Source organism: Trichechus manatus, unplaced genomic scaffold, assembly GCF_000243295.1.
Source record: "Trichechus manatus latirostris isolate Lorelei unplaced genomic scaffold, TriManLat1.0 scaffold00210, whole genome shotgun sequence".
Taxonomy (NCBI): domain Eukaryota; kingdom Metazoa; phylum Chordata; class Mammalia; order Sirenia; family Trichechidae; genus Trichechus; species Trichechus manatus.
Window position 1 is genome coordinate 2,790,118 of NW_004444146.1, and position 11,634 is coordinate 2,801,751.

At 35.6% G+C, this 11,634-nt stretch overlaps 1 protein-coding gene across 4 annotated transcripts in view; it reads right to left on the reverse strand.

Moving 5' to 3' along the window:
* IFT88 (intraflagellar transport 88) overlaps positions 1 to 11,634 on the reverse strand; it is a 224,900-nt gene that overhangs the window by 114,536 nt on the left and 98,730 nt on the right. For all 4 annotated transcript variants that reach the window (XM_004388400.2, XM_023742461.1, XM_004388399.2 and 1 more), the window contains one exon: positions 9,541 to 9,640. In XM_004388400.2, coding sequence (XP_004388457.1) covers positions 9,541 to 9,640 — 100 coding nt within the window. The remainder of the gene's footprint in view (positions 1 to 9,540; positions 9,641 to 11,634) is intronic.

An 11,634-nucleotide genomic window follows, 5' to 3' on the forward strand; every position in this document is an offset into this window, starting at 1 on the left:
TCAACACCTGGGAACAACTTCCCTAGACCTCGCAGCCACACCGGTGGGATCCCTGGGAGCTTTGCTGTTCTCTTTTCTTTCTAATTTTTATTTATTCATTCTTTTCTTTTTTTTCTTCTTCTTCCCCTTTTTGTTTTTCTCCATTTCATAGTCTCTCATCTCTCCAATCCAACGGCAAGCTCCCCTAGCACTCTTTTTTGTATGTTTTTGGCTCCTGTTCCTCTCTCCTCTCTCCCATACCCATCTTAGCGCCACACATCACAATCTCTCCCCTCCATCCTGCCTATCTGCACCGTGCGCTTAACATCATACCACCAAACAGCACAGGCACAGCCTACCGGAACCTGCCCTGCAATGATTACTGACTCACCCTGGTGGCTGTAGTAAGTGCCACAAACAACGCATCCCAGCAACTCCTCTTCAGCTAGACCTGCCCTGCTGTACCATACCTGAGCAACTGACCCTGCCAATTGGAGGAGAAGGCGAAAAGTATCGTGCCCACAGACGAGCAAACAACAAAGAACACACAGCCCGCCTGCTCAGACATAGGCAAATTAAAAAAAAAAACGGATGAAACAAATAAATCTACAATCAATAAACGAGAAAAGTAACTACTGAATGCCCTGATGACAGCAGACAATATCAAAACATTTACAAAAACAAGACAGGATGGTTCCAGTAGGTGTCCAAAATAAAACACCAGATGACTTCCCAGCAGAAGAAAAGGCACTAGAACTACCTGATAGGGAATTCAAATCTCTAATACTCAGAATTATCCAAGGGTTGAAGCAAAAAGCAGACAACAATGAGGAAAAAATAGACAAATTCATGTAAAAAGCAGACAAATTCATGGAAAATACAGGCAAAAAAATAGAAGAATTCAGGAAAATAATGCAGGAACAAAATGCCAAGATAAATTCACAACTAGAAATTACACAAAAAACAACAATTAGAAATCCAAAAGCTAAACAAGATTTCAGAAATGGACAGTGTCATAGAAGGGCTGAGGAGCAGGTTTGAAATGGTGGAAGACAGGATCAGCGGAACTGAAGACAAACACCTGGATATAACTCTGTTGGAGGAAAAATCAGAAAAAGGAACGAAGAAAAATGAAGAGACCCTGAGAATTATGTGGGATACAATCAAAAACAAAACTCTTTCAGTGATCGGAGTTGCAGAACAGGGAGAAAACAGAAGACACAGAGAGGATCACTGAAGAATTGCTGACAGAAAACTTCCCCAATATCATGAAAGATGAAAAGCTGACCATCCAAGAAGCTCAATGAACCCCATATAGGATAGACCCCAAAAGAAAATCACCAAGGCATATCATAATCATACTCGCTAAAACCAAAGACTAACAAAGAATCCTGAGAGCAGCTTGAGAAAAACAAAAAGTCACATACAGAGGAGAAACAATAAGACCAAGCTCGGATTATTCGGCAGAAACCATGCAGGCAAGAATGCAATGGGATGACATACATAAAACCTTGAAAGAAAAAAACTGCCAGCAAAGAATAATGTATCCTGTAAAACTCTTGTTCAAATATGATGGTGAAATTAGGTCATTTCCAGATAAACAGAAATTAAGGGAATATGTAAAAACCACACCAAACTTACTAGACTTATTAAAGGGAGTGCTTTGATCTGAGAACAAACAACATCAGACCACAGCCTGAATATAAGACACAGGATTGTACTAGCCAGACACCAACCTAGGAAATGAACCCTTAAGGACTATGCAAAACTGAAAGAATTACAAAAGGGAACCAGAGAAGTTAACCTGTAAATGACAACAGCATCAGAACAATAAAAGAGGGAATAAACAGTGTAGGTATAGAACCTTCTAAGGGAGAGGAAGGAAAGGCGATACCAAGTAATAATAGACTGGTTCAAATCTAGGAAGATAAGGGTAAATTTCAAGGTAATCACAAAGAAAGTTAACAAACCTACTCATCAAAATAAAGAAGAAAATCATAAAGTCTCGGTAAAAATAAAACCTACAAAAACAAAAGAAATGAAAAAAAAATCCACAAACAAAAGGAACTCAGCACAGGAGAGTAAGAGGAACAAAACTGGAGGTCATTATGCTGAGTGAAATAAGTCAATCACAGAAGGACAAATATTGTATGAGACCTCTACTGTATAACTCATGTAAAAGTTTACACACAAAAAGAAACAATCTTCGTTGGTTACGAGGGATGGGAGGAGTAGTGGGGGGGGACTAAATAGATAAGTGGTAACTTTGGTGAAGTATAAGACACTACACATTACTGGGGAAGCCAGCACATCTTGTACAAGGAAAGGTCATGGAAGCTCCATAGACACTTCCAAACTTCCTGAGGGACTGAATTGCTGGGCAGAGAGCTGTGGGGACCATGGTCTCAGAGAACATCTAGCTCAATTGGCATAACACAGTTTATAAAGACAGTGTGCTACATTCTACCTTAGTAAGTAGTGTCTGGGGTCTTAAAAGCCTGTGAGCAGCCATCTAAGCTACTCCACTGGTCTCAACCCTTTGGGAGCAAGGGAGAATGAAGAGAACAAGATGCAAGGAAAAGATTAGTCCAAAGGACTAATGGACCACAGCTACAACGGCCTCCACCAGACTGAGTCCACTATAGCTAGAAGGTGCCTGGCTACCACCAGTGATTCCTCTGACTGGGATCACAATAGAGGGTTCTGGACAGAGCTGGAAAAGGATGTAGAACAGAATTCTAACTCACAAAAAAAGACCAGATTTACTTGCCTAAAGGAGACTGGAGAAACCCCGAGAGTATGGCCCCCGGACACCCTTTTAGGTCAGTGGGGAAGCCCCTCCCAAAGTTCACCATTCAGCGAGGGACTGGACAGCCTTAAAAACAAAACAGGACTAATGAGGCACAGCAGTCCAGGGACAAGGACTAGAAGGCAGGAGGGGACAGGAAAGCTGGTGATAGGGAACCCAAGGTTGAGAAGGGACAGTGTTGACATGTCACGGGGTTGTTAACCATTGTCACAGGGCAATATGTGTACTGTTTAATGAGAAACTACTTGTTCGGTAAACCTTCATCTAAAGTACAATAAAAAAATTAAATTATCTATGTGAGATCAAATTGACAACAGCAACTCAAAAGGTTTGATGGGAAGCCTAGGGGACAGTGAGTTGAAGATAATGGTGATGGAATAATTTGGAAAAGGATAGTGAGACTAGCAGCACAACCGGAAGAATGTAATTGATGTCATTGAATTGTACATGTAGAAACTTTCAAAATGGTCTAACTTTGGCTATGTATATTTTCACCAAAAAAAAAAAAAGATCCTCAAGGTCAAGAAGGGAGAGTATTGACATGTCGTGGAGTTGTTAACCAATGTCATAAAACAATATGTGTACTGACTGTTTAATGAGAAACTACTTGTTCGGTAAACCTTCATCTAAAGTACAATAAAAAAATTAAAAAAAAAAAATCTTTAGCCCAAACCTCTCCTCTGAGCTACATATTTATCAAAATGCCATTTGATATCACTATCCAAGTATAGATATTAAAATCCACTATTTTAATATTGAAGTATGCATGTAATAAAGGACAAATGATTTTAGCTTCTACACTAAGAACAAGCCAATAATTCCATTTGTCATCATAATTCTACAAATTAGAAGTATATATTAAAAGAAAGACATTAAAATAGCAGGGAAGACAGCATGAGGTAATAAGAATATTGGATTAGAAGTTGTCTCTTGTTTCAAAGTCATAAAGAATTAATATTAAACACTAAACTTCCAAGATGTTTTCTTTATGAAACGGAGAGGTTGGATATAATTATCTCTAACATCCCTTCTAGGGCTAACATTCCAACTTTTTACATATAATAATGCATATAGTAAAAATATTTAAATTTTACAAAACCAAGTAAGAAAAATGTTAACATTCATTCACAATACTTATGCCAAATTTTCATACTGGTTGAAAACAAACGTAAAGTATATGCATTGTTATATTCTAAGAAACAAGCTTTTTCACTTGCAATACAGTAACTTAAAAATATAAAAGCCATAAAATATATTTTGGTGTTATAAAAGGCAAGCTATTACAAAAACTGGCCCCAATTTATCTAACATTTTAGAGGAAGGCTATTACATCGTGCAGGGTAAAGAGTAATGGCATGAGGATCAAAATACCTGGGTTCAAATCTCTACTGTAATTAAGTAGCAGAATTACCTGACAGCAAGTAAAAAATTATACTGCAATGCCAGTTTGTAACTGTAACCCTAAAGCTGTCTGATTCTCATCACAGTCCAATCTCAGATGATCTCCCCTCCTATTCAACAACGGTACTCTCAATATACAAGCTTGGTGAAGGTAAGGCAAATGTCTCAAGCGTGTCTGTGCCTCTCCCAACAGTTGAGTTCTTTGAATGGGTGCTCATCTCATAAAATATTTATTAAATGCTAAATTTACTAGGGTCTATTTATGCAACTAGAGTTTATAGCTACAAATGCATCATACATTTCCAGTTCTATGGAATTGTCTAAGAACCAACTGAAGAAAAAGAATCTACTGAAGAAGAAATGCTCCTATTCGGAAACTTGAAACTTAAAAGTCTTTTTTTACAAAGTTAATCTGTAAATGCATTAGACCAAGTTTAAAGTTACGTTCAATATTTTTAAATAGTTATTTCATTTCTATATTGTCATTTTCATGAAATTATTTCATTTCTCACATTTTCTGTTTCTATATTTTTATTTCATTTTATTCTTTTAATTCTCATTTTATTTCTAAAAGAGTCACTGAAAAGTTCAAATTGAGACAATAATCCATTTAGAAATTCAATATTTCCATTAGCATGTAAGCTCCTTGAGGAAACAGATACTTGTTTTCCTCACTGATATAGTCCTTGTGTCTAGAAAAGTGCCTGGCATATTGTACTCAATAAACTTTCTAAAGGAGCATTTTCCTTTCACAGAAAGAAAAAAAAATCCAGAATTTAATACCACTTTACTTTTTAAAAACTCTCCTTTCTCTATTTATTTCCCCATTTCAATTTTTGTAAAGTTTCAAGGTATTTTAAAATGATTAATCATTCTAAAAGTTCATTAACATCTTAAATATCTTTATTACCAAGATAAAAATTTTATTTTAGATATTGATATTATTTTAAAGTTATGAATATAGTTGTGGTAAATACATGCAGTACAGGTAGAGAGGGAAAAAAAAGATAAGATGAAATAAAACTTACGTTTGGTAACTACCATTTATAGAGCAGCTATATAAAACCCTCTGTGGTTTAACAAGTTCTCCAGATGATTGTGATACATACTAAAATTTGAGAGTCACTGGAATAGAATAAATGGTTAAAAGCTCAGACGTTTTGGGGTCAAATCCTGACTCTGTCATATACTAGTTGTGTGACCTTGGGCAATATACTGATGCTATCTATACTGACTGTAAATGGGTATAGAAACAGTATCTACATGATAAAATGATGTAATAATGTATTTAGAACAGTACCTGGTACAGAGTAAAAGCACTCAATAAATGTTAGCTGTTATTATTACTGCTACTACCACAGGTACTAAAATAAAGACAAATAAAACATGGAGGTTATGAAAAATTATAGAGAGTTTAAAAAGTGCTATAAAAACAGAGGAAGAAGTAACTATTCCAGAGAAACTCAAGGAATGCTTCCTGAGAAGGTAACATTTCAAATGTATGTCTTAAAAGCCAAACAGGAACTTATGAGTCAGAATAACAGAGGAAGGGCATTCTAAACAAAGGAAATAGCATGCACAATGTCCACAGGCAAGCTTACGGTTGGGGAAAAGTTCAGTGTGTCTAGAGTCTAAGACTGGGGACGAGCACAAGAGTAGTGGATCAGTATAGTCAAGAAAAACAGATGATAAGAATTTCATTTGAGAGAATATATAAAAAAGAATAAAACAAATTCTAGAACTAAAAAATGCAATAACTGAAATTAAGAACACAAAAGGTGGGTTTAACAGCAGATTAGATACAGTTGAACAGAGGATTGGTGTCTAAAAGAAAGGTCAGTAGTAAAATCACTGGGCAAGTCTGAGATAATCCTAACCAAACAGGAAACGTGGAATGGTGGACAGACACTTTCATGAAAGATGGTAGTACTCCACTTAGAAATTACGAAGTAATGTCAGGGGGAAGAAATTGTAGAGAAAGGCAATGGATTTTCCTTCCTTTAAAATACATTTATCAAATAGAAAATATTCCACTTCTTGGTGCTTCCTGCTCCTGGAAAGCAGTTGTATCCAAGCAAACATCCTTCCTTAGCTTTTATAATGGCTGTCAGCTACTACTACTACTGAAAATACTGGGCAAATTCTGTGTACTGTGCAGTGCTTGACTTTTAATGAGGTGCCTCAAATGAAATACCATGAAGCATGCTGACACCATTTTTTAAGGGTAAAAGATTCTAATACTAGACTCCATATACCTTGCTTAGAATATGAGCAAACTGTTTTTCTATTAAAGAGTTTTTGAAGACTTTAAAGAAAACCACGAGATGTTTCTAAGTCAGTAGTTTATAGTGCCACAAAGTAAACTCTGGAAGAGAAAACCCCAAACATCATACCTTCACTATTGAGATTTTCTTTCTCTCTTACTTTCCTAGAAAGGTCTTCTATAAAACTACCAGAAGTTCCTTGAACTTACCTCAAAAATTATTGCTGTTTTATTGCTCATTCTGTAGAAGCTATCTCACTGATTCTTTATACCACCCGCACAACTATTAATGTAAAAACCATTGCTGCTTTGATTTTCTAAGTTTTCACTTTGAATAAGAATTGAAATCTTTTTCTCTTCACTTTTAGACTGTGCCACTATAAATATATGTTACTTAAAAACATAAGGCACTTGAATAGGTATAACTTACATCCATTAAGCTCGCTGAGGTATAGAGGGAAAGAAATCTATTCTCTAAGATTTATGGCATCCATTAAGCAGAATATAAACAACTAACAAACTAAACTACTGAATGCTACAGCAGTTTATATCATTCCTTTTAGAAGTAGCCATTCATATTATAGCCAAGGACATGTGCTGAATTTTTAAATTTTTATCTTTACTACCTTGCGGCTCATTAATACCTTTAAGACTATTTAACACCAAATACAGTCTACCACAAGATGGCTACTATGGAGCCAGACAGTATACAAAATTCAATGCAATCCAATGTTATTACTTAAAATACTTATCAAAAGTATCTGGAACATAAAATACCCATTTAAAAACATTTATCAGAATAAAAAATATTTCACATTTTAAGTTTCTAAACTATAAACTATTCTAAAAAAAGCTATATAAGTATTGTAATAAAAGGAACACTCAGGTATTTTTTGTTCAGATTTTTGTTTTTCAAATAGGCCTTTTTCGTAATTGTTCTTTACATGTTCAATGAATGCATACTCAGTATAATCTGTATTCAAAACTAAAATACTATAAGTCAACTTATTTATAAATGAAACTGATAACATACATTTAATGTAAAAACTAAATTTAGTTATAAATGACAAAACATAATGATAATAAACATTGTTAGTTTTTTTTCCCTCAAACCATTAAGGAAATAGATACATCCTCCACTTTGGCTTTATTCCCTGGCTGATGCCATCTAGCTACTGGCTTCAGTTTTCTGAGTCTCTCCTTAAGGCCATTACTGGTCCCCAGACCAACCTACTTCATTTCATCCATCTTCTGCTTTTTGGCAAAGCTCTCTACTACAAAGGTAACTATAAAATGACACCATCAGCACAAAGAACTATGAGATTTCAGCACCTTTTCTAAAAGAACTATTTAGAGTTAATTACAGAACTATGTCCTTATAGAAGGCACAAATTTTTTCTTTCACCTTGAATAGTAGTAAATAAAATGGTCTTCATAAAATGATCAACCCAATTCTTTTTAATCTAATAGTGTTCCTTTAAAATAAGTTTCTATTATACCCACCTGGTCATACTTACAATATACAAACAAAAGAAAGTGAAAGCAGCAATGTTGAAAAAGCAGAAATGGTATTTTAAAAACATCAGTAAACTAACTGATATTAAAAGATTACGGAATAGAAGATATTTTGAATGAGAACAGCTAGGAAAGCAGCAAACAATAAGATATGATTTAAATGAGTTTTAATAAGGAACACATCCATTATTTTTTAATGGACACAAGTTTTAAAACACAAATGATGGTAATATATTGTGAGATCTTTCTAAATAGAATTAAAAAATAAAATGTCAAAAGAAAACTGACAAACATGGTCTTCTCTGTTTTGTCATCTATAACAGTACTTCTCTCTCTCTCACACACACACACACGTACACACGCACACACACAAATATTTTTTGGTCCACAGACCACTTTAGGAAGTTAATGAAGACCAATTTGTCTCACTCCACTTCCACTGACAAAGCATTACAACACAGTGACAGAGTTACCAGCAACATTTTTAATGGCCAAGGGTGTGATGATCAAATGACAAAACAGATATAAAGAGACTCTGAAAAGTACTTTATAAATGCCAAAACATTATTAAGTGCAGTACACCCATATATGTAATGGGAGCACCCTGCGGTGCTACACTGTACTAGTCATATAATTATTACATGAATCCCTTATTCTACTCTCATATTCTATGAGTACATGGTGTTTTCCCCAAATCTCCTTGAAAGGGTTAGTCACTTCTGTTATCTCCCAGACAAGGCGGAGTTCCTTAACTAGGAGGGAAAACTGAAAACACAGGCTTGGAACAGAACACAGGTGAGACTTCGTGGCTTTCTCTGGCCCTTCCTCTTCTGGGTCTAAATGTAGAGGAGCTGAGTTTTCTAGTTGCGGGTACACATGGCACTCACCATTAGTTTTATGAACTCAGATATCAAGTTTTAATCTATGTTTATTGTCTTTTGTCATTCTCACTCCTTTTTTTTTTTTTCTGAAGTTGTTTAAGTCATCTGGTCTTGTCTCAACTATATCTCAGGGAAGGCTCACTTGAGACAGACAACTGAAGGAGTAATAGCACTTGTTTCACTTCCACCCAAAGTGAGCACAGTAGCAGCGGTACCAGCCAGCGATCCCTCAGAGATTACAAACTGTGTTTAGCAATGAAACCCTTTCATTCCCAATGTAATGTTAATGGGTAAACCAAATATATAAAACCTAACAAGGAAGTTGCTCTGGTGAAAACAGTGGCATGGAAGCATCAGGGCTATTATTAAGGCTCTGGCCTTCCTTGCTCCCTACACACAATCCCTGATTTTAAAGAACCTGAGAGCTTCAGTTAATCTCTGGACAAGAATACGGTTTAGTAGTTTAGCAACCACGCTTTAGATGGAAATTATTCACATTTTAAAAATAGGACAAACATGTAAACATTAAAAAAATTAATACCATATTAATATAAATTATGTAAGATAGAAATAAAAATACTAACCCCCCTGAATAATCATACCTAAGAGTATTCTAGAAAACATGTTCCTGATTTTATTGCTTTGACCAACTGACATATGAAATTACATCTAAAAAATTTTTTTAAACTTACTTGGTTAAAATCCTTTTGTCTCAAGTATGTAATTGCTTTATTTATTTCCAGATCATTTGCTAGCTCTACATATTGAGACGCTTTCACAACTTCAACACACCTATAATGCAAAGAACAAAAAAGATTGCTTTGTTTCAGTATACTTATGTTGTTGCTGGTATTCTTGAACAGTGACTTTTCAAAGGTTTTTTTAAAGTCCCCCACCACTATGTACCACTGCTTGCTTGTCAGTCTGTTGTACCGTGATGGCTTGTGAGTTGCTATTATGCTGGAAGCTATGCTACCAGTATTTCAAATACCAGCGGGGTCACCCATAGTGGACAAGTTTCAGTTGAGCTTCCAGACTAAGACAGACTAGGAACAGAGGCCTGGCAATCCACTGCTAAAAGTTATCCAATGAAAACGGTATGGATCACACAGAATATTGACCAGAATAGTGCTGGAAGGTGAGTCCCACAGGTTGGAAGGCATTCAAAACACACTGTTTCTGTAGCCAGAAGCCTGTGTCTACATCAATCACCCATGCCTGTCTAGGACCATCAGTGAGAGCCTACACCACACACTTGGTGACTATCTACCTGGGAACCGGAGCTGAATCCACACAGGAGGAATGGGCAGACTTCTGACCTCGCATACCTAGTAACAGATTTAACCACCTGGTGACAGGACATTAGAGCTTCAAAGGTGCCAATAATCGAACTTGCTCATACAAGCACCCTATTTGGGCATATCAAAACAAAACAAGAAGCTAGGACACAGTAAGCAAACATAAAATAAATAAATATAATAACTTATTGATGGCTCAGGGACAACAGTCAATAGCAAATCACATAAAGAGGCAATCCATGATGGCTTCAACAAGCTCCCAAAAAAAAGAATCTAGAAATTTTCTAGAGGGGGAAAATTCCCTGGAATTACTGGAGGCAGAATACAGAAGATTAATATACAGAACTCTTCAAGAAATTAGGAAGGAAATTAAGCAAAACACAGGACACGCAATAGAGGAAATTAAAAAGCTTAGAGAAGAGCATAATGACAAATTTAACAGGCTGCAAGAATCCATAGAGAGACAGCAATCAGAAATCCAGAAGATTAACAATAAAAAATTTCACAACGAAACTACTCAATAGAAAGTCATAGGAGCAGAACTGAGACAACGGAAATCAGAATTAGTGAGACTGAAGATAAAACACCTGACACCAACTTATTTGAGGAAAAATCAGATAAAAGGATAAAAAAAAATGAAGAAATCCTAAGAATTATGTGGGAGTCTATCAAGAGGAATAACCTATGAGGGACTGGAGTACCAGAATAGGGGGGATAACAGAAAATACAGAGAGAATTGTTGAAGATTTGTTGGCAGAAAATTTCCCTGATATTGTGAAAGATGACAAGATATCTATAAAAGATGCTCATCGAACCCCACATAAGGTAGATCCCAAAAGAAAGTCACCAAGACATACCATAATCAAACTTGCCAAAACCAAAGACAAAGACAGAATTTTAAGAGGGGCTAGGGATAAATGAAAACTCATATACAAAGGAGAGTCAAAAAGCTCGGACTACTCAGCAGAAACCATGCAGGCAAAAAGGCAATGGGATGACATATATAAAGCCTTGAAGGAATAAAATGCCAGCCAAGAATTATATATCCAGCAAAACTGTCTCTCGAATATTGTGGTGAAATTAGGGCATTTCCATATAAACAGAAGTTTAGGGAATTTGCAAAAACCAAACCAAAATTAGAAGAAATACTAAAGGGAGTCCTCTAGTTAGAAAATCAGTTAACATCAGATAACAACCCAAGATTAGAACACAGGACAGAGCAACGAGATATCAACCCAGATAGGGAAGTCACAAAAGTAAATCGAAGCGAAAACACTGAAAATAGGGAAACAGATGTCAATACGTAAAAGATGACAGCATTAAAACAAAAAATAGGGACTTAAAAAATGTATACACAGATTATGCATATGGAGACAAAATAAAGATGATATAAAGAAATAAAAGACTGGTATAAACTTAGAAAAATAGGGGTAAATATTAAGGTAACCAAAAAAGAAACTAACAATCCTACAAGTCAAAATAAAAAAT